Source organism: Cervus canadensis, chromosome 24 (genome assembly GCF_019320065.1).
Source record: "Cervus canadensis isolate Bull #8, Minnesota chromosome 24, ASM1932006v1, whole genome shotgun sequence".
Lineage (NCBI taxonomy): Eukaryota > Metazoa > Chordata > Mammalia > Artiodactyla > Cervidae > Cervus > Cervus canadensis.
Window position 1 is genome coordinate 7303121 of NC_057409.1, and position 26402 is coordinate 7329522.

At 52.3% G+C, this 26402-nt stretch overlaps 2 protein-coding genes across 2 annotated transcripts in view; one reads left to right on the top strand and one right to left on the bottom strand.

The window, feature by feature from the left end:
- Positions 1-8025, top strand: part of GRHL3 (grainyhead like transcription factor 3) — a 35901-nt gene extending 27876 nt beyond the window's left edge. Inside the window, exons 14-16 of the mRNA XM_043445839.1 lie at positions 352-437; positions 2947-3011; positions 7090-8025. Of these exons, the coding sequence (XP_043301774.1) occupies positions 352-437; positions 2947-3011; positions 7090-7204 (266 nt within the window). The 3' untranslated portion in view covers positions 7205-8025. The remainder of the gene's footprint in view (positions 1-351; positions 438-2946; positions 3012-7089) is intronic.
- A 3506-nt stretch (positions 8026-11531) lies between these two features.
- STPG1 (sperm tail PG-rich repeat containing 1) overlaps positions 11532-26402 on the bottom strand; it is a 63476-nt gene continuing 48605 nt past the window's right edge. The window contains exons 10-11 of the mRNA XM_043445265.1: positions 15172-15362; positions 11532-13134 (exon numbers count right to left, since the gene is read on the bottom strand). Coding sequence (XP_043301200.1) covers positions 13058-13134; positions 15172-15362 — 268 coding nt within the window. The 3' untranslated portion in view covers positions 11532-13057. The remainder of the gene's footprint in view (positions 13135-15171; positions 15363-26402) is intronic.

Here is a 26402-nt window from a genome sequence, read left to right on the forward strand (position 1 = left end):
GCAACCTTGAACTGAGCCTTGCACCCTACTTGGTGTCCTATCAATACTGCCCACAACAACTCTGAAATAGCAGGTGGAGCTGCCTCCATTTTCCATCTGGATAAGATGGGGCTTAGTGATGTTAAAAGTACTTCTTCAAGGTCACAGAGCTGGCAGGTGGCAGGGCAGGGATTCAAACCCACCAGAATCAGCAGAGTCTGAGGAAGTGCGGGGGTCTACAGAGCCAGGTGGGGTGTTTCCCAGCTGGGGACAGACCCTCAGCAAGGATTTGCTCTTTTTGCAGAAATTAGTCTTGGGATAGCCCCCTAGATGTCCTCTTGTGCCTCTAAAAGCCACCCCTTTGCTTCTCAGTTCTGCTGTACGTGCGGAGGGAGACTGAGGAGGTATTTGACGCCCTCATGTTGAAGACCCCGGACCTGAAGGGGCTGAGGAGTGCGGTAAGAGGCCTAGTGGACCCCGCCCTGCCCTGGCTGCATCCCGCTCTGCACTCCCATCTCCCTGCCATTCTTCACCATCCAGTTCTGATTTCCCACAGGAAGACTCCAGGAAGGAATATTCTGGAACGTTAGCTTTCTGCTGGCCCACCCATCCCGCCCCATCTGAGGGCGCCTGTGGGGCCTGGCTGTGGGGTGGGGGTATGGGGAGGTGTGCCTCTGAGATGTTATCTCCCAACCAGACCCTTGGCTCCACCCGGGGAGCCGCACACACCATAAATCCTGCTTAATCTGATGCCTGCTGTCTGACAGGCCAGAGCTTTTTGTTGGCTTTGCAAACCTGTTTCTGTTTTAATGGGAATGAAACCCCAAAAGGCCAGGCCCCAAAGATACTTTTTTTTTTTTCTTTCCCAGAGGGCCTCATTTCTCCAGCTTGTGGTTGGCCCGGGAGGCACTGGCTGGGGCAGCTGAAGGTGGTGTCTGGGCAAGGAGACCTTCCCCAACCCCCCGAACTGCCAGAGAGCGGGTGAAATAGCCCTAAAGAAAACCCACAGCAGCTCTGTGGTTGAGCTAAAAAACTGAGCAAACACAGCCTCCCCTGGGCCTGCTATGCTGACAGGTTGAACCATGCAGAAAAGCTAGGTGGTTCTAAGATGTCAGGATGGGGAAAGAAAATGAATGAAAAAGCACAGCTCCCTTTTATTGACGACCCACTATGTGGCAGGCGTCCTGTCAGGCACGCTGCATTTGCTAGCTTACTGCGTTGATCTAACAACCCTGAAAAGTGGGTGCTAGTAGTGATCTCATTTCCCATAAGGAAATAGTCTCCCAGAGGTCAGGTGATGTGCCAGGATTACTAGAAGTGGCAGAGCTGAGGCTCCAACTCGAACTCTCTCCGATCTGCTGTGTTACCCCAGTCTCTTCACACTGCGTCAGCCCGGCTTGGCACCAGGCCCAGGAAGTGGGGCTCACAAGAGGCCATTAACGTCACTAGAATATAGACTCCAGATCTTTGGGTCAGAGAGTACCTTAAGGAGTCAGCTCCCCATCCGGTTCCCAGACTCTCTCCTCAGTGACTTTTCCAAGTGGATGCCCACTCCTGACTGTATGCGTCAAGGATGGGGGGCTCATTGCCTGGGGGGCAGCCAGACAAAGCAGTTGTCTGTACAACATATAGTTGGAAAGTTCCTAAATTCTTGCTTAGACTGACTCGAGACCTTCCTGAGAGCATCTAGCCACATTGCCACTACAATAAATAGTCTGAGAACTTTTCTTGCCTGGAGCAACCTCTGTCAGGGCAGAGACCAGCTAAGGAGCCGAATTGGCTCCTTTTCTTTAGGAAAGAGAGGAAAGGCCCAGAGTGGAGGACCTGAGCCTCGAGCCTGTGGCCTGCGCTTCCTGGCGGCTCCAGGGCAGCCAGCAGTCCTAACCAGCGCCATCTGACCCCACTCACGCCAGGGGCGGCGCTGGGCTGGGCCCTTGACCTAACCGTCTCAGTTCCTATGCAGAAGCACCCGTGTGTACATTCCCATCATGACCATTTTACAAAGGAGGAAACTGAGGCTCAGTGAAGTAGGGGGACTTGTTCAGAATTCGGCAACCCCAGGTGGTGGAGCTGGGACCAGATCAGTTCTGTCTGCCCCACAGGAAGTGTCAGAGGCCTGGGGACACATGGGCCGATTGGCTGGGTGAGCCCAGCTAGGCTGCTGCGGCCTCTGAGCTGCAGTGTCCTCTCTGATAGACTGAGCTCCAGCATGCTGGGACGTGATAGGGGCTGGAAAGCCAGGCTCCAGGCTAGGCCTTGGGCACACACCTTATCTTCTCCAAGCTCAGCGTCCTCACCCATCAAATGGGGTAAATAATTCCTGCTAGGAAGGGTAAGTGGGTCATCTCCCCACCCCTCACAACAAGACCATAGCATCCTCATCGCTCCACTTCTGAAATAATAATGACCATTTATCAAGTTCTGACATCTATTTAGTACGTAGAGGAGCTGTCCTAAGTGTTGTACGCAGACCGGTTCATTTAATTCTTTCGGTGATGCTATGAGCTAGGCCTATTTCCACCTCCAGGATTGGTTTGCACAACTGGTCAGCCCGCTGGTGGAGTAGGGAGCCCTCAGCACTGGAATAATCCAGATGTCTGACCATGGCAAGGATTGAGGGGAAGTGATGGACACCCTATGGGATAGTTTACAAGCACTAAACATGCTATTTGTCAAGTTTGTTGTGATGTGGGAAAGCTTATAACATACAATTATAAGTAAAACTGTCTATGTGGGATATAAAAATACCTGTACACATGGCCAAAAGGCAGGAAGGGATACACTCAGGTGCTATTAGTGTTTATCTCAGGGACACAGGATTATGGGTGATTATCATTTTCTTCTTTGTATTTTTCTACAATCTGGGTATATATTTTATGATCAGGAAATTAAAAGTCATCATGTAAAAGACTGCTGTAAATTTAGTTTTTGGCAGCAGGCAGTGAATCCCCTGCCCTTCTCTTCCAGATCTCTGAGAAGTATGGGTTCCCTGAAGAGAACATTTACAAAGTCTACAAGAAATGCAAGCGAGGGTAAGTGCCCAGCACAGCTCTCGCTCCTCACCCCGCCTCCCCGACCCTGCGTCTTTCCCTCTAAAGCATTGGCTCACGGAGCTCCCAGCAGGTCCACTCTGCCTGGCAGAGGCCCGTGGCTCATGGCTGAGTTGTGCTTGTACTTGGCTTTGTGGAGAGGTGGAAGCGAGGTGGAGTTGGGGTGGAGAACACTCGGTCAGGCCAAGGCCGCCCGCAGAGACCAGACACTGGTCACTGTTGGGAAGGAGAAGGAAGCGCAGGGCCACGTGTCAGAAGTAACCCAGGTAACCCAGGCATTTGACCGTAATGGTGATGACGATCGTGACTGTCATTTACTTGACCACCCACCCACCACGTGCCGGATACTGGGTTAAGTTTCTGTCATTTCACCCTCGATCCACACCATGAGGTAGATCCCATTCAGCACATTTCACAGATAGACAATTGAGGCTCGGAGGTGCCAAGCAGCATAGAGAGCAGGAACAGTGGAGAAAGGCTCAGTGGCGGGGGGCCCAGCAGAGTTGCTCCCGAGAAGGAGATGCAGGCGATGAGTCTGGGATGGGAGCTGTGACTGGCTGTCATGTTGAGGGCACCCAGCCAGGGAGGCTCCACAGGCCTCCTCCTCCTCCAAGTCTGGATGAAGCTGTACCTTTCAGGGGGCTGGGCAATGCTTCCCATGTCCCATGGGCTCCGGGGCGTTAGGGTTAGGGCCCACGGCAGCCTTGCTCTCTGCCCAGGAGACCCCTCCTCAGCAGGGGTGGTTTGGGGGGTGGAGTTGGAGGTGCACGTAGCGGCCACCTTTCCAGGCTTCTACCCAGCTTCAGAGCTGGTGGACCCGGTCTCTGCAGCCCTTGCTGCCTCGGTCACTTCGCCAGCCCAGCAAGGGAGACCCTGTGAGGCGAGGAACAGTGACTGCCACTCCTGCCGAGAGGACCCCGGACCGGGGCCCTGGGAACCAGCCCCCCGTCTCTGCCCACAGCTCCGGACACCCTAAGGCTCACTTCCGCTGCTCTCCCTGGCTGTCCCTGGGAGGTGCTCAGGCTTTGCCCTGTGGTGGTTGTCTGTGGCTCTCCTTTTGGAGGACTGCAAACTGAGGCAGGTTTTGTACGCAAGCTGAGGCCCCAGTCCAGCCAGGCCCGGGGGCCACCTCCTTCCTTACCAGCCGGCTTCCCTCATTCCGGCCCCTGCTGCCCTCTCCACTTTGGCTGCCACCCAGCCTCCCTCCCAGCCTCCCAGAGAAGGGCTGGCACAGGGGGAGGTGGGCAGCCTTGCAGCCCCTGGGAAAGGATCCTATGGTTTTGGTTGTATGTGTGTCTAGGGTTCTTTGTGTGTGTGTGTTTTTCCTTCTGAGTTTCGGTTTCAAACTGGGAACTGGAGCTCACACGCTCTCCGGAGCAGAATCCACCTCATCGTGGAGGGCAGGCTCTGCTGTGCCCAGACAGGCCCGGCCCCACTTCCCCTTTGGTGCCAGTGCCCACGCCCCTTGGCTGCCACCCCACCTGCTGCCACTGGCCTCTCTCACAGATCCCACTTGAGGCAGGCGGGCAGGCTGGGAAGTGCCTTTATGTAAGGTTCGGGCTGGGGGGGTGTGCACACAGAGATGCCCCACAGCCCCAGTGGCTGAGTTGCATAGTCTTTCCCTTAAGCCCCAACCAGACATTTCAACCATAATGATAATAACTTCCATTTGTGGAGCACTTCCTACTTGCCAGATGCTGGGTTAAGGAACCCACAAGCCTTGTCTCATTGACCCTTAGAATTTGCTATTTCTACAGATGAGGAAACAGGGCTTCAGGGTAGTCCCTGGGTGATAGAGTGAGTACCTGGCAGAAGGAATCCTGGCCTGTCTAAAACCCATGCATGCACCCACTATTTTATCTTGCCTCCTGCTTGTTCCTCTAACCGCTAAGCAATGTGCAAATAAAGCTTGTGGCCAGGCCAGCGGATTTATTTTCCTAGCCCCATAGCCCAGGGCATCACCCAGCGGCCTTTCAGAAGCACCCACACCCCATACACGCCCCAACCATGAAAACCCCGGGCCTAGGATCGTCTGAAATGCCTAAATGAGAAGACTACCCCAAAAAGTCTGTCAGGAGAGCAGAAGCCAGGCTCCTTAGCTGCCTCCCTCATCTTTGGAGCAGGCTATTGTCATCACTGGCCTCGTTTATTTTCACAGAACCTTCCAGAAAGTCCTTTGGACAAAGGTAGATACAATCAGCTTTACAAGCACTGCTGAGTGCTTGAAAGATTAACAAATACATTGTTTTTGCTGGCAGCTGGCCAGGGGTTCTCTGTGAACCAGGACAGAAGACAGCCTGAAGCTGGCAAGTGACACAAGGCCCACATTCTGGGACAAGTCCCTGCCTCTAGGGCCCGGTTGTCATTGACCCCTGAGGGGAAGAGGTCTGGGGGCCTGTCTGGGATCCCTTATGTGCGGGCATGTGCTCTGGGCCCGCTGGGAGGCCGTGCCTGAGAGGTTGGTGCACACAGTGCCCTTAAGACAGTGCCCGGCACCTAGAAGCACTCAATAAAGGCAACTATCAGAAACTAACAAAAAGCCCCAACACTGACAAAGCACTCACCCCTCCAGCCCCAGCCCTGGTCTCCTCTGGTCTGTCTGCATCCTCCAGACCAAGACCCCTCTGAAATGACGGCACTGCACCCAGGACCCAAGGAAGCCAGATCTTAGAATTAGATGCTGGCAGTCAGCGCCCAGGCCTCGGAGCCTGAGCCCAGACCTCCTTCCAGAGAGCAGCAGCTGCTCAAGGCTGCTGCAGAGGTGACTGGACACAGACCACAGGCTTCAGCTTCCCTGTCTCCGTTGCCTCTCCTGAGCTGGGGGATCCAGGGAGGACAAGATCATGCCTCTCCTGGGACCCCCAGGAAGCAGACAGCTGGCTGCCGCCAGGAGTAGCAGCCTGGGCCTCTCAGCCCCACTCCTGCCCAATGCAGATCATCTTGCCTGATCTTGAACTCTCCCCCAGCCCTGGATTTTACCTTCCTTTTATATGCCCCTTCCTAGATTGTATTTATAGGGTTTTATTGTTATTTTTCTTAAAAAAACAATGCAGTGGAATGAGACAAAAGTCCAGATTCCAGTTCTGCCATTTCTAGCTGTGCGACCCCAGGCAAATGAGTGCCCAGCTTCCCCATCTGTGAACTGGAGTGATACGGTTATCCGGGTTCATTCTCCCAGGCCCTACTAGATTTGACACTCCTAGAGGGAGGGACCTGGGATCTCTGTGTGTGGGCCCCTGTTTTTGTTTGGAATAAGGCCTTGCACTTGGCAAGACCTCAGCAGATGCTGGTGAAGTGAATGAGGGGAAGCACCCACCCCCAGCACAAACAGGAAGCTGTTGTGCACAGGTCAGGTCACAGCCCGCAGGTCCTTCACGGGGGACGCGGCGCCTGGAGGGACGCCCTTGGCTACACTATGGCCTTGAGGCTCTATGGCCCCAGAGGCTCTGTCCCTCTCAGGTTGGCCCAGGTCCTTGTCTGAAGAATGTGAGGGGGAGAGGGCCCTGACCCTCAAATCTGTGGTGGCATCTCTGAGATGTCAGCTTCCTGGGGTGGAACTGAGGGGCCCCTTGTGGCACCGGCTTGGGGATCAGGCAGACACCCGGGGTGACATGTCGCCGCCTCCTGTTGAAACCACCCCTCATGGGCCCACCACCACACCACCTGCACTTGAGCGCACACCCCGCGTCCAAGTGCGTGGCCTGGCCTGGTAACTAAGGAGCGCTGTGTCTTCCCCACATCTGTGTGTTATTTGCTCACAAGTGTCCACACTCACTGCGTGTGAGGAGAGGCAGTCTGGTGCAGTACGTGAGGCGCGGCCGCAGCAGGTCCGAGTTTGAGCTGGGCTCGTCCCCTGGGGAATTGTGTCCTCCCCAGTAAAAAGGGGCAGTGAATGCCCCCCTGTGCGGGCTGTTCTGAGGGTCAGAGAGCAAGTCCAAGAGGTGCTGGAAGTGCTGGGGGCCCCCACAGATGGTCACCATGTCTGTCACCCTTCACTCAGAGGCCCTGTGGGGGAAGAGGCCTTTCACCCTCTAAGCACACCTCTTCTCTCCTCTCCCAGAATCCTGGTCAACATGGACAACAACATCATCCGGCATTACAGCAACCATGTCGCCTTCCTGCTGGACATGGGGGAGCTTGACGGCAAGATTCAGATCATCCTTAAGGAGCTGTGAGGCCTGCGCACCCACACCCACGGCCTCTTGACGTGGGCTTGCAGGCGGGGAGCCAGCTGGGCAGTGGCCCCGAGCCATACACGACCTCTCCTCAGGCCCCAGTGCCGTTACTTGAACGTCTTCCCTGAAGAGGCTCTCGACCCACAGACCCACAGACATCAAGGCCCGGAGGGGCCCTGGGAGGGGTCCTGATCTGAAGCCCCACCTCGTGCTTGAATCCACTCTCTGAGCTTCCGGCCAGACGACGTTGTGTCCGTTAACCAGCCCAGCGGCCTGTTTGCTCCTCCTCAGACCTTCTCCCCAGCCCATCGCCCTCAGGCTGCCCATTCAGGTTGGGGACGCCAGCCCTGTCTTCCCAAGCCGACTTGACCCTTGGACCCACTTTTGACTCTTCCATCAACTTCAGACCAACGAGTGCTCACCCTTTGGTCACTGAGTTAACTGATAAACACTTGACTTTCCAGTGCAAATGACTTTTAAAAAGACAGTGTAGTGGACACACTCTCCACATAGACTTAACTTCTTCAACACAGGTTGGAAATCAGAGCTGATCGACTAGGGCAAAGTGGCCTCTGTGTGGAACAGCCTCCATCCCCGTTCACTGTTGTATACATTTCTTATTTACAATTTTCATTTATGTTATATATATATAAGTATATATTGTATATATAAGCAACATTTTATATTTTTCATGGATACATTTTTATCATTTCAAAAAATGTGTATTTCACATTTCTTGGATTATTTTTTTAGCTGTTATTCAGTTATGCATTTTGTATACGCATGTGCTATTTAGTAATAAAATTCTCCGTATGTATTACTTCAAATGTCACACTAGTTCCCCTTGTTGAGAGTCTTCCAGGAGGAAAGGGTGGAAGTAAACAAGACCTCTCTCCTCTGTCCTGTGAGCAGTTTCCTTGGACTTGAAAGATGGCGGTCAATGCTGGGTCCTGGTGACCCAGCGGGGCCACCCTGCAAGGCCGAGGGTCCTGATTCCCATCGTGGGCCCTGTGAGGCCTGTCCTCTCTGGCCCCACAGGCGGAGTTCACCACCTCAGGGTCACTGACCCTGGAGATGAAAGAGGCCTAGGATACCCTCGCTGAGGACCTCGCCACGGGGCAGTGGACAGAGCCCAGGGCAGAGAGTCATGGACCCAAGCTCTCCTGCCCACTGTGCCCCCATGCTCTCCACCAACTCACTTTTCCTGGAGCCGGCTCCTACCTGCTCAGACTCGATCGTGCCCTCTCCCCCCAGCTCTGCGGTCAGTAACGTCATTATGTTGGAACGAGTGTTTACGACACAGGAATTGACAAACGCTACAAATCAGTCTTCATTTCCCCTGGAGAATGGGACAAATCAGAGCATCCTTCCTTCCTTCCAGCTTACCCACACACTCCCCCCTATAGTCCTCAACTTCTTTGGCTGTAAAATGAGGGTCATGTTCTACCTGCGTCATCAGGTAGCTGTCATCTTTAGAGCCCCAGGGCTCACTGGTGGGTCTCGAACCCCCCAAAATGTGGGGCACGGGACAGCAGGCAGTCCTTGGGTGTCCTCCCCAGATTTCAGTCATAGCTGCTCTGCTTTTCTTCATGAAAGATTTCTCATATAAACTTTTGTCCGAACTAAAAATGTTTGAAAACCATGGATGTCCCCAAGGGCCTTCCAGCTCTGACAGCCAATCCAGAGTTCCTAATTCCCAATGCCCTGGGGCCAGGACTCAGGTCAGGCCAGGGAGGCCCAGCCCTAGCCAGAGAGCTCAGTAATCAAGATAAATCATTGTCCAGTGCAATGCTTTTTGAAATTAAGGCCAAAAAAAAAAAAAAGATAAAATATCAAAACTTTGAAGGGAGTGTCAGTATTGCAGATGTTTTCCTTTGGCCTCAGACTCCAGTACCGCTTCCCCGGCCCTGCCGGAGAGACCCCGTGAAGCACCCAGACTGCTCAGCCCACTCCAGGCCTCACTGCTGCCGCGACATCACCGTGAGGGTGAAAGCGCAGAGTGTGTGTGGAGTGTCAGCACGCTGACAGGCCGGCCAGAAGCACTCAGCATCTATTGCTTTCCTTCCCGAACCACCGGAAACAGGAAGGTGGACTTCTCAACCTTGACCGCACCTTGGAATTCATCACCCCGGCAGCTTTCATCCCTGCTGCCCGGATCGTACCCTACAGCAACTAGATCAGAATTTCCGGGATTGGAGCCAGACCTCAGTACCTTTAAAGCTCGCCCCACCCCCCACCCCCAGATACTACAATGTGCACCCAAGGTTGAGAACCACTGCTTTAAAGAGGCTTAGAGCAGCAGTTACACCGGCCTTGAGCTCACACTGCAGGATCAGTGCTTATACAGACCTCGCCACCTCTGAAACCGCGAGTGTCTGCTAGGGACTCAGGCACACAGGGAACCATGGGGACCAGGGCACAGCCTGCTGCTGAGCTCAGGAGTGGGCCCCGGGGCTCCCCACATACGCCCTCCATTCACAGCCTCCAGCAAAGCCTCTGAGGCCCACTGCTTGCCCCTCCACACAAAGAGACGAGGCAGTCAGTGCCTTAGGAAGGCTGTTGGGAACTCAAAGAGAACCCTGGAAGCCTTGAGGAAATTCTGCCCTGCCCTCAGAGACCATCAGGGAGCAAAGGGCAGCTCCTGAGCCCGACGGTAGCCATTCAGGGTTTGCCTTTCCTCCAAAGAGTGGAAAAGGCAAGAGGATGAAGGTAAGTCCTCTCCAAAGAGGGGTCACTTTATAAAGCCAGCTGGTGGCTGGTAGAGATGCCATCCTCTGCCTGCAGGAAGCATTGTGTGGTAGATAAAGAGGGAGCAAGGGGAGAAAGGGATGGATGAGGACCTCAGGAGAGAGGGAATGAAGGAGTAGGGAGGAGATGAGGAGAAGGAGGGAGGGAGGGAGGGGAGGACAGTAAGCTGACAGGCAGATGGATGAACGCAGGGAGGGCCAGATGAAGAATTCAACAATTGGGTATATTCACCACATCTTTGGGCCTCCCTGGGGGCTCAGTCGGTAAAGAAGCAGTCTGCAATGCAGGAGACCTGGGTTCGATCCCTGGGTGGGGAAGACCCCCTGCAGGAGGGCATGGCAACCCACTCCAGCATTCTTGCCTGGGGAATCCCATGGACAGAGGCGCCTGGTGGGCTACAGTCCACGGGGTCGCAGAGAGTCAGACACAACTGAGTGACTCAGCACAGCACTAGACCTTTGGTACTTTTAAGTGTGGTCCATGGACCCGCGGCATTGGCATCACCTGGGAGCTTGTTCGAAACACACCTAAAACTAGTACAATGTTTAATTTCAATTACATATCAATTAAAAAAACAGATCTGTAGATTCTCAAGCCCCACCCAGGTCTATAAGTGAAGTGAAATCGCTCAGTCGTGTCCGACTCTTTGCGACCCCGTGGACTATAGCCCACCAGGCTCCTCCATCCATGGGATTCTCCAGGCAAGAATACTGGAGTGGGTTGCCATTTCCTTCTCCAGGGGATCTTCCTGACCCAGGGATCGAACCCAAATCTCCCACATTGCAGGCAGACGCTTTAACCTCTGAGCCATCAGGGATGTCCCACCCAGGTCTATAGAACTTTTAATAAGATCTCCAAGTGATTTGCATGCACATTAAAATTTGGAAAATACTTTATTAAAATATCAGTGTATCCTAACCCTAACTAGACTCTCTCTAATCATACCAAGAACTTTTACAAAGATACCACAGCCCAAACCCTACCTCAAGTCCGTTAAATCAGAACTGTGAGGCTCGGGCCTGGGTGGTATGACTCTCGAACAGTTTCCGAAGTGATCCTACCATACAGCTGGGGCCTGAGGACCTCGGGGCAGGACGGAGCTGTGAGCAGCCTACCACATCTTCAGAGAGGCTGGGTACCACCCAGACACACCCTCAGAGCTCAGAGTCTCAGCTCCAGCCCTGTCTTCTGTGGAACGCAGATTCTGCCTGGCCAAAAGCAGCCCTGACAGTGGCCCTGCCGTCCTCCTCCCAGAGTGTCCGCTTTCCTGATCCACTGGGAGGCGTTTCTACAGAGAAAATCCTCATCCGGTACACAGCCCAGGGGTCCCTGAGAGGAGCAGCCTATCTACTTTTCTATGCAGTCCCACCAGCCTTGGCCTGCAGGGACCCCAGGGCTGGTTGCTTCCAGCCCAGGGACCAGCTAAGGTCCCCTGGGGTCAGAGGGACCTAAAAGTCAAGGCCTTCAGGTCTGGCCATATTGTCAAGAGTCAAAGAAAGGTGTGACTTCAATGTCAGCCTTGAAGGGGTCTTTCAGAATTCCTAGTGCCCAAGTGGACAAATGATGACTGGCAGAAGAGTTTCCTTTAGCCCGAATAAAAAAATTTTAGTTGAAATAAGGTTGTTCACATTTCCAATCGAGAAGTTTCAGGTTTTAAAATTTCCCAGGCTCTCCCAAAGAATCTGCAGATCTGGAGACAGGTAGCAGGCCTTTAGATGGACAGCGGCCTCAGCTGCCGGACCTCCCCTCGCCTCACCTGTTTTGCCCCCTGCCTTGCCCACCCAGCCCTGGAAGTGCTTGACCTTGAGCCTCCAAATTCCGCTCCAAGTTGACCCCCAGAAGAAGCTAGGGCCAGAGCGGATGCAGCACAATGTGTCTGCCTTCAGGTCCAGACTCTGGACGCTCCTGGGGCTACACTCCAGGCTGCCTCCTGCTCATCCAGAGCAGTGGGGGCACGTGCCAGGAACCTGAGGTTTACAGCAAGCCCAGCATTTGTGAGAAATGAGAACTCGGTTTAAATGGACACGCTATCCCATCCTCCTCCTGCCCTCTTCCTCAGCAGCCCTTCCCTGAAAGGAGAGTCCATCAGTGGCCAGCTCTGAGCTAAAAGTCACAAAGCAGAGTCTAAGGAGAGAGTCAAGGGCAAGTGGGGGGACACAGGGAGGTGTAGCAGAGAGCGCAGGAGGCTTCCACTTAGGAAGGTCAAAGCCACGGGGGTGGCTAGGGAGGGAGAGGCGTGTGGTTCACTCTAGCTCCTCTGGGTTCCTTGAGAATCCCTTTTTCTTGCCAAGGGGGACTGACTTGACAGGCCTAAAAAGGTTCAGTAAAGGTCATATTCAACTTAAGCAGGAGGTGAGGGGGACAGAGACGGCCAGGAAAGGGGAAAGCCAGGTGAAAGGACCTACAGGCGCCCCTCAGAACCATTGTGCCCGCGACTCTGGCCCCAGAGGGTCCCGCCTGCGCCTGCCACTTGGGCACAGAGCCGATAAACGGATGGGTTGGCCTCCCCTGAGGGCGGGTGATGAGCTCACAAGACCACAGCGATGCTGCCGTGCTCTCCTGAGGTGAGACACGAGGCCTGGGCTGGGGGCAAGGGCCAGGCAACCCCTCCAGCTCCCTGGCACTGGGCCTCTGGGCCTTCCTGGACCCTAGAGTTCCGGGAGGGATGTGGAGGTCAAAGGCCAAAGGATGGGAGGGTGCCGGGGCCACGGCCGCAGGGCCCTGGCTCAGCATCGGGCTTCGGGACGGGGCATTGGCTGTTGGTGGCTTCCTCTTGGAGGCCGAGCTTCGCGAGCTGCTGGAGACTGGAGATGGCCTGGACGGGCGCAAGGGGTGAAATGACCGAGGGCGGGGGCTCTGTTCACCCCTCGCTTCTGCTCAGGAATCCACGGGGCTCAGAGCGTGGCGGGGGGGGCTCCACGCTCCAGGGCGCGGCTCAGGACAAGCATGGCAGCCCGGTTGCACCAGCAGGCCAGGGATGAAGGGAGGGGGGCAGGCCACCCCGTGCCATCAGCTGTCACACACACACGAGATGGGCACTCCCTGCTGACCCTCTGGGGTGCCTGGGGGGGCAGCCGGGGGTCTCCTTGAGCTCGAATGCGGCGACTACAACACTGGGATCCATTTGTTGTCCTCATTGTAGAGAAACGACTGCTTGCCAGGGAATTCCGGCTTGTACGTGGCTGTGGAGAGAGAGAGAGTGTTGAGAAAGAAAAGGCCAGTCCTCAAGGCCCTGACACTTGGCGTCAGAGAGGGCGGGACCCCCCTGATCAGGCCCCCTGCACCTGACATTGTGGGGAACCAGGAAGGCAGGGACTGGCCCAAGGTCGTCCAGCTCTGAACTGGCCTGGGAAGGACTCAAACTCTGGTTTCCCACCTTCTTCAACTCACTAACTTCTTTAACAGAAGAAAATTTGCAAAAGAATTTTGTATAAAATTTGAGCGGGGCTGGGGAATGAGGAGAACAGTAGTCTTAAAGAAGCAGAGGGTCAGCTTAATGGGGTTTTGCTTTGATTTAGCTCAGAAATTTCCAACCCCCTCGCCCAAAACCCTGAAAGCCATGACAACAGCAGCCAGGATCACGCAGGGCTTGCGAACCACAACCTGGGGTGACTGCAAACTCTTACATTGATGCAGATTTGGTTCATGAGGGAGCCGCTGATGGGAGCCACGGCTGTCTAGGAAGGTACAGAAGCCAAGAAGGCAGATGTTTGCAGGTGCTTAGGCTGGGGGGCCCTCGGGGAAGCCCACCTTGGCCTAGGGGAACACAGCAGCAGGAACTAGCCTGCACCTGTGCTCCAGGCACAGGCATGGAGAAGATGCTCAGAGAAAGCTCCTAGAGGACCAAGAAAAACAGGGGCAGACCAGGATCCTGCTGTCCCCGGGGTCCTCGCGCTCACCACTCACATGGCACCTTAGTACACTTGCTAGACCGAGCCGAGTTCTGCCTGGACTGACCAGATGAGTCCAAGGGCGAACCTCTGCCGTCTTACTGGCTTGATTATCACTATGTTTCCAGGGACAGAGCCTTGGGAATGACATTCTCCCTGTCCAGTCTACCTTACATTTTACTCACCTGTGTGTGTGGAGGGATGGGGATGCTTTTGGGGCCTGGCACTGGACTTGAGTCATCTTTGCCACCCTAGGGTGGGAGCCTCAGAGATGCTCATTGAAAGACTGACTTTCACAGGCCTGGCAGTCCTCGAAGTCCTGCCGTCCCCCTCCCAGGTCACCTGCCCACCGGCCCAGTCCCCAATGCCATCAACTCTGCCATCGTGGGGGCCATAAATGGCTAAAGAGCTCCACGGAGAACTACAAGTAGGTGGGGGAGTGCAGACCCCCGCTGGAGCACTTCCCCCGGCTGTCAGCTCTCAGGCAGATCTTGAGGGGGAGGGTAACAGGGTCCCACCACTCAAGCTCACCTGTAAAAGGGAGCAGAACTAGGTGGCTTGAAAGAGCTGCTCAGGTGGAGCCCTGGTTTATTTCAAGACAGACAAGGCATTGAGGGAAGAGAGTCTGGGTCTCGGCCTTGCCACTCCTCCTCCTTGGGCTGGGACACCTCACTCTCTGGGCCCTCCCCATCTGGGAAGTGACCCCATCAGATTAGAACCATGGCTTAAACATTTTTAAGAACATGAGCTTTTTAGACAAATGTTGTGGCTCTTTCCCCCAGAAAATGATGTCTGCATGCTCCCAATCTGCAGACAGCTTCAAGGTCACAGACCCCCTACAGCCCATCTTTGTGCCTCTTGAACATTCCTGTTGTCATTGTTGTTTAGTCACTAAGTCATGTCCAACTCTTGTGACCCCATAGACTGTAGCCCACCAGATGCTCTGTCCATGGGATTTTCCAGGCAAGAATACTGGAGTGGGTTGCCATTTCCTTCTCCAAGGGATCTTCCCAACCCAGGGATCGAACCCACATCGCCTGCATTGGCAGACAGATTCTTTACCGCTGAGCCAACCAGGGAAGCCCCTGAACATTCATGGTTCTCGGTTACAAATCCCCGGCCTGGATCATCTCTAAGAGCCCTTTCACCTTAAAAAAAAAACAACAAACTTTCATACTCTGAAAGTGTAAGCTGAAAAGTCTTCTCTATCCACTCTAACCCCTGTAAAGTGTTTGGCAAACAGCCTATAAATCAGTGGCATTTGATGGCCCAGGAATGACAAACAATTCCAGATTTAGTTTTTACAATCACTGAAAGCAGTCCTCTGACCTGGGCCGGGCAGGCCTGGCTGGGACGGCCCCGCTGTCCACCGGCTGGTGTTGGACACGAAAGACGCACTGGAGATGAAGTGCTTGCGGGGTCCCGTGTAGTCCACGATCTCGTACTGCCCGGGGCCTGGCAGAGGCGGCTTCGGGGGCAGAGGCAAAGGCTGGGCAGAGAAGTTCAGGATGGGGTTTCTCCTTTAGAAAAGACAAATTGGGAAGATGTCACTAAGTCAGTCTATGGCGGAAGTGGCAGGTTTTAGCTGTAGCCAGGTTTTAGCTGTGGTGCTGAGCCATCTGCAAGAGGACTGCATGTTGCGTAAGAGACCGGTTTCTTCTTCCGGCTCCACTGCTAGTGATCTGGGGGCCTTGGACTTCAGTCCCCTCGCCTACATGAGGGTGATCATAACAGGACCTACCCCATAGGCTTGTTTCAAGGTTAAAGGCGATGACACCCTTAACACATGGTGGTCAGGACAGAGCCCAGTACAAAGCGAGAGCTTGGTACACAGCGCTGTTGAGGATGACCGAGGTCATCGAGCTGATCGGGAAAGGCAGACAGCATCAAAACCACAGGCCAACTCTGATCACGTGGTAGTGCCTGGCCGGAGCTCAGTGTAAAGAATGGAGAAAACTTCCATTAAGTTCAACAGCTCGGTGAGGAAGGGATTGATTTTTCCTTCTAAATCACATGCCCTAGCCCTTGCTGAAATGTGAAAAAAGTACAGGGTGGACGCACAGTGCACATTCAAGGAACATACTTTTTAAATGAGAGAGAGTTTTCTGGAAACTGCTTTTAAATCACTCCAGCTTCATGTTTCTTCCCCCATCCATTCCCACAGAAAGAAACAAGACGTGCCAGAAGGCATGTATATTTTAAGAATAACATCTTTATTGGTCTTTCAATTTACCACCTAGTTTTTAAAGGGGCTTTTACCCTTGTGCTGAAAATTCTAAAACACATTTGATCAGAACAAAATGCAGATTTACTGGAGATATGAACTGATATGGACAAGCCCTGCTGGGGTTGGTTTCACTTATCCTTCTAAAATAAATTTAAACGTCTCTAACTGGGATTAAAAATAACTGACGTAATTTGCTGGGCACAGCAAAGACATGAAATAAACTAATATTTTAACAGGAAAAAGAAAAAAAAAAAGAACTAAGGCCTCACTTGGGCTCAATGGGAAGAAGATTAGTGAGCCACTTGTGATGCCTACATGGCCAGGAAACGGGATAGGCATCCGGAATTCCAAGGGTTTGCCATCCCAAGATTAGAGGTTGCCCTAGCACTGATGTTTCACAAACATATTAAATATTTTTCTGGCAAGGCAGGAGGTAGGAGTGGAAAAATACTGGGTTGGAAATCAAGAGACCTCTGGATAACAATCACCAACAATTGAGATTTCAATTGTTTTTAGTTCTGTCTCCTCCTCCTTCAGGAAAGGGAGTCTTATAAAGCCTGTGATTGAGAGAATAAACTAAAAAGAGATGGAACGTGAGCCCTCACTCTAATTCACTCTGAGACTGAGTCTCTCCATCTGTAAAATGAGGGGGTTGGACATGATAACCTCTAAGCTGTGACCTCCCATTGGGCCTTGATTGAAAAAGTCCCACTGGGGCAGGGGATGTGGGTTCCATCCTTCCCTGGGGAACTAAGATCCCACATGCCACAGAGCAACTAATCCCATGCATTCTGAAGCCCGTGTGCCACAACTAGAGTGTCCACGCGCCCCAAGGAAAGATCCCGCACGACACAACTAAGACCCGACACAGCCAAGTAAATAAAAAGAAAATAATAAAAAGAGAAAAGCATTCAGGTAATGAGCACAGGTGGAAAAAAAACAAAAACAAAATAAAAAACCCAAAGAGGTCCACTGGGTTGCCCAGGAATCCTGAGATTACAATAAGGATCCCTCTATTCCCCCAGCCATGCCATAGCTGGGCTGCCCACTCCCACCTCACATTTGAAGCTTCTCTTTAGGTAGGAGAGGTTTCTCAGAGCCCTGAATGGCCCCAGGAGACACACCCCAGCTTGATGTCAACCCATCCAAACAGAAGAGGGACTGGGATCCCCAACACTGGAATTCCGGTGCCCTTTGGCCAACATCCTCTGAAGAGAGGTATTCTTAGACTCGGAGGACTAGAGGCAACTTAGAGATGTCTCATCCAACCTCCTTATTTTGCTTAAGAAGTTGGGGCCCAGAGAGAGGAATTAAGTCACCTGATATCACAGGGCAAGTGAGAAGTCGTGCCAGCTCTGGAACTCAAGCCTTGGTGCCTAGCAACGTGGAGAGAGCCTCGAGGCAGAGGGGTGTTCTTGAGTTTCAGAGTCACATAGACCTGAATTGGAATGCCAGAACGCCAAGTCCCTGAACCTCTCTGTTCCCTCCTTATAAGGGGACGGAAGACTGGAGAAAAGCTATGTCAGGCACCTAGCAGAGTTCCAGCACGCAGTACGTGCTCAGTAAAAGGAGTCTTGTTATCACTACAATCCCCTGCAGTACCACTGCCCACTGCCTGATCCCACAAGGGCAACGGAGCCTCCGAAAGTGAGGTTAGGGGACACCTCGCCAGGGTTACCTTGAGGCAGGGTGGACACTCCCATTGCCGGGGGTTGGAGGGGGTGCTGTGGGCAGCCTACTTGAGGCTCACATCTTGGGATGGAGGAACAGCTGGCTTGGATGCTTGTGTTTAGAATAAAGGTGTCCACAGGGAAAGGAGGAAAAATACATTGCCTCCTGGAGTTTGGAGGAGAATGGATACATGTATATACATGGCTGAGTCCCTTTGCTGCTCACCTGAATCTATCACAACATTGTTTGTGAATCGGCTACACCCTAATACAAAATTAAAAGCTTAAAAAAAAAATTAACTGAAAACAACCATAGCAAGAAGCTAAATTAGCCCGTGAAGTTTGAAAATGAAGATAAAAATCTTAACAAAGTTTGAACTTCCCCCAGATCACACCTCCCACAGGGCCAGGTGACTTCCCAGCCTTGCTCACTAATGGCAACACCACCCAGGGCTCATTTTGAGGGAAAAGCTTAGCCCAACCACTTCTACCAGGTCTAACCTGAGGCTGGACTATGCCACTAGCCATTTTAGGGAAGTATATACATCTTTATATACTAGGAGTTGTCAGTATAGCATACATATTTATGCAAAATAAAAATCACAGATGTGCCTGAAAAAAAAAATTGCCTCCTTTCTTTCCCTCCAGTCTGCATGGAAGAACTGATTATATAAAGTGTGATCCATCACTCTCACCTTGTAAATAAAAGCTGGAGTCTCTTTGTTCTGGCTGTGTCACCCCTTCAGAGCACCTTCAGGAATTTGATGAGTGTGTGACTGACATCATGATTCCTGGAAGTTAGAGCTGGAATGGGCCAACCAGTTAGAGCTGGAAGTTAGAGCTGGAATGGGTCACCTCATGGGTCTGGATCACCCCGAGCCCAGTTCATTGAGTAGACTGAAGTGTCTACTCTCCTGACCAGCGATGGCCTGCAGGGGGCTGGGCAGGTGGGATCAGTCTCTTACCAGATTCTTGCTGAGAGTGAGTGAGAGCTGTCCCTCACCCTCCTCTCCATCCACATGTCCAGGAGAGGCTTGGCCCCACCAACTCAACTTTTGGATCTTTGGAGAGTGTCAGCTCCATTTATGGCTCTGTGCCAACACTCTGGGAAGTCCAGGCTGTAGTGTGCTAAGACACAGACCCTGAGTGCTCCCTGGGGTTGACGGTCCACTGCTAGTGCCAATCACGGCTGGGGATGACTCAAGACAGTACAGGCTTTGCACTCTGAATCTTGAGTCTGAATCTCCACCTCCCCGCCCAGTAGCTGTGCATCCTTAGCAAAGTCTCTTAACCTCCCTAAGCTTGAGTTTTTTTCATCTGTAAAGCGGTAGATAATGATACCTGCCACCCAGGGCTGTTATGAAGATGAATGTGTGCTGTTCAGTTCAGTCACTCAGTCGTGTCCGACTCTGTGCGACCCCAAGGACTGCAGCACGCCAGGCCTCCCTGTCCATCACCAACTCCTGGAGCTTACTCAAACTCATGTCCATCGAGTTGGTGATGCCATCCAACCATCTCATCCTCTGTTGTCCCCTTCTCCTCCCGCCTTCAATCTTTCCCAGCATCAGGGTCTTTGCCAATGAGTCAGTTCTTCACATCAGGTGGCCAAAGTATTGGAGTTTCAGTTTCAGCATCAGTCCTTCCAAGGAATATTCAGGACATTTCCTTTAGGATGGACTAGTTGGATCTCCTTGCAGTCCAAGGGACTCTCAAGAGTCTTCTCCAACACCACAGTTCAAATGCATCAATTCTTCAGTGCTCAGTTTTCTTTATAGTTCAACTCTCACACCCATACATGACTACTGGAAAAACCATATCATTTTTCTAAAACATGAAATGTTAGAATAGATTCCAACTGGGTGAATCCAGAAATCTACCCTAGAAGAGAGAACATTTGCCCTGAAAGGTATGCAGGAACTCTTTGGGTAGAAAGTGTGGATGGACAGTCATGCTCAGAGTGTGCACCCTCAGCCATGTCTGGCTCTTTGTGACTCCACGGCCTGTAGCCCTCCAAGCTCCTCTGTCCATGGAATTTTCCAGGCAAGAATACTGGAGGGGGTTGCCATTTCCTACCCAGGGGATCTCTTCCCAATCAAGGGATCGAACCCGAGTCTCTTGTGTCTCCTGAGAAGGAGGCATTTCCTACAGAGGAAAGAGCAGGTGCAAAAGCCTGGAAGTGGAACAAGCCAGGACTGGCACAAGGAGCCAGAGGCAGGGGCCCTGGCCCGGCTTCAAGCCTCCATCTGCCCGTGAATTCTGGGTTGTTCGCTTGGGTTTCTGACCATCCCCCTTACAGACCCTGATGGGGAGCGACAGGAAAACTTCTACCCATGGCCTCTCAATGCCACCTAACTCCCAGGCCACCTCTCAGAAACACCCAGCACAGCCCTGCCCAACAACTCCACGCCTTGCTGTGCTGGTCCTTTTTCCGGGAACACCTCCTTTCCCTGGGAACTCTGACCCCCTCCTCACTTCTCCCTTCTTCCAGGGAAACTCTCCCAGCCACTGTCCTCCCCATCGCCCACCTTCCTTCCCCAGCTCCGCAGAGGAGCATGGGTTTTGGAGTTAGACCTGGATTCTCTGCTCCACCGCCTGAGTGAGTCTGCATCCTCTGTGAACTCTATGTAACCATCCTGACGCGTGAGGGAGCTGGAGGACGCGAGACAATGTCTGCGGAGAAGGCAATGGCAGCCCACTCCAGTGTTCTTGCCTGGAGAATCCCAGGGATGATGGAGCCTGCTGGGCTGCCGTCTATGGGGTCACACAGAGTCGGACATGACTGAAGCGACTTAGCCGCAGCAGCCCCAGACAATGTCTGTGAAAGCTCTGAGCACCGTGTGGCTGGCCCTTCAGAACATGGCAGCCATTCTTCTCTGCACGATACACACTAGCTTTTCTATGCTTTTGACTCTCCTAGCTCTCTATCAGAGATCCCCTGGAGATCCCCTGGAGAAGGTCACAGCAACCCACTCCAGTATTCTTGCCTGGAGGATCCCATGGACAGAGGAGCCTGGCAGGTTACAGTCCATAGGGTCGCAAAGAGTCGGACATGACTAAGCAACTTAGCACACACGCCTGGTGTCTTATCCATCTGAGGCCCTGTTATTCCTGAGAACATCTCCCTGACTGCAGAGAGAAGCAAGGGGATTCGAAGCAAGCAGGGGAGCCCAGGCGTCTATACCCCACCTGACGGTTTTATCATCATCCAGGGCTGGTCCCTCTGTGTCACTGTGAGGCTGGGCAAATCACTGGGGTCAGACTGCATCAAGCCCAGGGCAGCCACAGCGCATTGTGACCAGGGCTTTTATGAGCCTCATCACCCAGTTATAAAAGCCAATCTGGTTCTGCCCTGGTGGAAAGAAAACATCTATCAAAGGCTCTGAGTTGGCCACAACTGGATTAAGCTGTGTTTGCAGCTTCCAATGTGAGCTATTTGCAAATCACCCCAAGAATAATGAATATCTCCAGGACGACTCAGCAGGTCACCGGGGGAGGGCATCGGAGACCCTCGGGACACTCCCAGGCACAGATTCACTCTGCCTCAGGGATTCCCAGGGTCGGGAGGAATAAAGGGGCAATTTTTTCTCATCATTAAAGGGCAGCCGATTGCCCCTAGGGTGGAATGTGGTATCTGTTTAACAGGGTAGCGGGTGACAGATTACAGCCGCTTGGGAAGAAGCATCCCATATCTAATTGAAAATCCCAGGGGAACTTTAAGGTGGGTCCAATGTAATTACCCAAATTGGAGCGGGGCCAACGGGGCTTGATTCTTCGGCTCTGGCTGTGACAGGACAGCATGTCTGAGCAAAACCAGTGGCTTAAAAACTCTAGGAAGCAGATCAAGGGTTAGAAAGATGTCAGTGGGTGTTTCACCTCCTTGCTGGCGTGAGTTGGAAGGCAGCACCTAGGAGGAACTGTTTTGATCTCCAAAAAGCCCTCACCCTGACTCACCCTGAGCCCTTGAGTCATCACTGTGACAGATGCCGAAGACCTGAAGAAATGAAGCCCTAACTGAAGCCCCTCCTCCAAAGACCCCTGGGAGCGGCAAAATCCTCTTAGCTTTTGAGTCAGCAACGTGGCCATAGCAAAGAGATGCTTGGTGATGTGTTCTGCAGCTGTGGAGCCCAGAAATGACCACACCAACACCCCTCTAGCCCCAGCATAGCATCTGCCCTGCAGGGCCACTAGAGAAACATCGGGTGAGTGTAGAGGACTCACTCACTCACACATTTCAATAAAAATACAAGCCACACACACAGAAAGCTAGTGTGCCAGAACTGATGAACTGCGAGGATGGACAAAGGAGCCTGGTGGGCTCCAGTCCATAGGGTCGCAAAGAGTCAGACACGACTGAAGTGACGTAGCGTGCCTGCACAAGCCCATTATAAAGTGTCAGTTCAGTTCAGTTTCTCAGTCCTGTCCAACCCTTTGTGACCCCGTGGACCATAGCACACCAGGCCTCCCTGTCCATCACCCACTCCCGGAGTTCACCCAAACTCATGTCCATTGAGTCGGTGATGCCATCCAACCATCTCATCCTCTGTCGTCCCCTTCTCCTGCCCTCAATTTTCCCAGCATCAGAGTCTTTTCAAATTATAAAGTGTTCTTGGGCCAATTCCCAGAGGATGAATTTGAATTCCCAGGGAGTAAAGTGACCCCCGCCCCTGCCCCCGCCTCCCAGGAGCTGGTGAGCGGGGAAGACAGGAGTTTCAGGGGCCTGAGCCCCTGCCTGCGCTTATGCTCACGATGCCACAGTCTCTCCAGCCCATTCCCAGCTCAGGAGGCCAGCAGGGGTCGGTGACCTGGGCTCAGCCACTCCCGCGAGAATGACCATCTCCCCTGTCCTTTCCGCGTCCTGAAGAGAGCAGAGCCAAAAATACCATTTTTGCAAACTGGAACCCCACCCGAGAACAGGGAACCCTGCACGTTGCAGCAAGAGAAATAAAGCCAGGCCCCCCACGTCCTGGCACATGTACGTGACGCCCGGGCTTCCAAAACAGAAATGTGGTGACGATGCTCAGATTCTCTACCACTGCCCCACATAGCCCCGGAGACCTGAGCATGAGGAGGCTAGATGTAGCAAATCCTCAGAATGTTGATGGGGAGGAAACAACGCAGACCTTCTCGGGGGCCTGGCAACCCCAGGACAGGACAGGTACTTCCTCCGCTTCCCCCCAGGGTCGCAGGAAAGGAAACAGAATTTGAACGCGAGAGACCGGAGTTTGGATACTCTTAAAATGGGAGAGACTGGCGTTTGGATGCTCCTGAAATACTACCATATCTGGCTGTATCTTTTCTTTATATTACATCCCTCTCTCCCTCATCTGCCATCAACAGATGGATGCTATTTTGGAATAACCAACAGCACGCTTTAGTTTTACCGCTTTGCTTTAAAAAAATGAAATTACAGATTTTTCGATTTCATTCCTTTCCATGTCAACTCAAAAGGATATCCCGGACCTGCCTCTGTGGGTTCAGGCTGGCTCCATGTTCACTGCCCCCAACTGCTCTCCTGAGGGACAGGCACAGTGAGCAAAACTGGGGTCACAGAGTGTCAGAAATGGAAAGATTTCCCTTCATTTCACACACGGGGAAACAAAGGCCCAGGGAGGCACCAAGGGCAGCCCCCAACCCCAGAGCCTGCCATGGAAATTGGGGTGTCATTCACTCACCAGGGTGAACCCAAGTTTAAGAGACACTGGGTTTGACGTGTCCCTTTACTGTGGGACCTGTCAGGGCCTTGAACAACTTAACAGACCTTCTCAGAGCCGTTAATAAGTTCATGTGTATTGTGATGCTGCCAGGGGCAGAAGGATGGTGTGCAGTGATTCCTAGGTTTATTAGGTAAGGATCATCCCTCCAGGATGCATCATGGAGAGCCAATGGGCCCCAGACCCACCCCCAGACATGCCGGCAATACTGCACTGATCCTGCTGGAAAGATGGCCCTTGAGGATGTGTGTGGCCATCCAAACTCGGGGCGCACACCACCCAGCACTTTGGGGCACACTCCTCTGCCCTGCTCTGGAGTTGTTCCTGGAAAGCCTGGCTAAAGCAATGCAGGGTGTTCCGTTCACCTGAGCCCCCCCACAGCCTTCAGCTCAGCACCAGAAATGGCTAGGACCTGCTGACCAACAGAGGCAAATGCCGTAAAACAAGACTGTTTCAAACCGCTCGTCCAAACTCGAATGAAGGTCAAATGACACAGCTCAGACTCTCCCCTCTCCTCTCACTCTTTCCCTGAAGAAGCTTCCAGAGTTGGGATGGGGGCTTGAGCTGCCACACCATAAAACAGCCAGCTCCTCTACCCTCACAAATCTTCTCTAGGATATAGAAGAATAGTTGCTGTAATAAGAAGAGTGAACTATTTTCAAGCCCTTTCTTATCTAATCCTCACAGGTTCTTGCGCTTAGTCATTCAGTTGTGTCTGACTCTTTGTGACCCCATGGACTGTAGCCTGCCGGGCTCCTCTGTTCATGGGGATTCTCCAAGCCAGAATATTGGAGTGGGTTGCCATGCCCTCCTCCAGGGGATCTTCCCAACCCAGGGATTGAACCCAGGTCTCCCGCATTGCAGGCGGGTTCCTTACCGACTGAGCCACGAGGGAAACCCAAGAGTACTGGAGTGGGTAACCTATCCCACTCTTTGCAACCCCACGGACTGCAGCCCTCCAGGCTCCTCTGTCCATGGGGATTCTCCAGGCAAGAATATTGGAGTGGGTTGCCATGCCCATCCCACTGGGGGTCTTCCCAACCCAGGTATCGAACTGGGGTCTCCTGTGTTGCAGGCAGATTCTTTACCAGCTGAGCTACCAGGGAAGCCCTGGTTCTCATCTGCACTTAATAACACAGGTTCTTATCTGCACTTAATTACATGGAAACATGGAGGCTCAGGGAGGAGGAGTTCCTGCCAGAGATGGAGCTGTGATTCCCACTCAGGTCTGCTAACCCTGAAACCCACCCTCTCTCCCACTCCATTGAGGGGCAGCGTTGCCCAAGCCAACCCGGAGGCAGGGAGCCCCTGACATTTGGAAAGAGCCTGTTTCTGGAGACTTTCCTTTCCTGGTCCCAAGCCCTGCAGCCTGTGAAGCGTGTCAACATACAGAACCCCAGATCCTTTGGGCATCAGGGACTTAGCTGGTGGACTCCATCTGAGGTCTGAGTCCCAGCTCCAGGTCCTGGGTTGGACACAGCAGGCTCACGCCTTGCTCCTCTCCCTGACCCCTGACCCCTGACCCCCGACCCCTTTGTCCTGGGCTGATGGTCTGAGCAGACCCAGTGTTACCAGTGTTCCTGAGCTGCCCACCCTCTCTCACCCCCTGTGGCTGTGGGCCCCACCAGCTGCCTGACCTCTCTGGAGGGTCCCAGGTGCTACACCCTTAGTCCCAGCCCCGCTGGTCAGCCCTCCCTACAGTCACTGATGGCTGGAGAGGACTATGCAGGGGTGAAGACTTAGAAATGACAGGAGGACTGACCTTGACGGTCTTAGTTCTAGAAGTTCTAGATCTGTTTTGAGAAATATTAAGACCTGTGAATTTTTGAGTTTCTAAGGGGAAAGTAACATTAAATGTATGGGAGATTAAAAACAGTAACACAAATCCCTGTCTTCATGTTCAAAATTTGTTTTGACAACAAAGTAAATGGCAACGGGACCACACCTATCAATAATTACCTTAAATGTAAATGGGTTGAATGCCCCAACCAAAAGACAAAGATTGGCTGAATGGATACAAAAGCAAGACCCCTATATATGCTGTCTACAAGAGACCCACCTCAAAGCAAGAGACACATGCAGACTAAAAGTGAAGGGCTGGAAAAAAATATTTCAGGCAAACGGAGACCAAAAGAAAGCAGGAGTCTCAATACTCATATCAGATAAAATAGACTTTCAAATAAAGGATGTGAAAAGAGACAAAGAAGGACACTACATAATGATCAAAGGATTAATGCAAGAAGAAGATATAACAATTATAAATTTATATGCACCCAACATAGGAGCACCGCAATATGTACGGCAAACGCTAACGAGTATGAAAGAGGAAATTAATAGTAACACAATAATAGTGGGAGACTTTAATACCCCACTCACAACTATGGATAGATCAACTAAACAGAAAATTAACAAGGAAACACAAACCTTGAATGACACAATGGACCAGCTAGACCTAATTGATATCTATAGGACATTTCACCCCAAAACAATCAACTTCACCTTTTTCTCAAGTGCACACGGAACCTTCTCCAGAATAGATCACATCCTGGGCCATAAATCTGGTCTTGGAAAATTCAAAAAAATTGAAATCATTCCAGTCATCTTTTCTGACCACAGTGCAGTAAGATTAGATCTCAATTACAGGAAAAAAATTGTTAAAAATTCAAACATATGGAGGCTAAATAACACGCTTCTGAATAACCAACAAATCATAGAAGAAATCAAAAAAGAAATCAAAATATGCATAGAAATGAATGAAAATGAAAACACAACAACCCAAAACCTATGGGATACTGTAAAAGCAGTGCTAAGGGGAAGGTTCATAGCATTACAGGCTCACATCAAGAAACAAGAAAAAAGCCAAATAAATAACCTAACTCTACACCTAAAGCAATTAGAGAAGGAAGAAATGAAGAACCCCAGGGTTAGCAGAAGGAAAGAAATCTTAAAAAT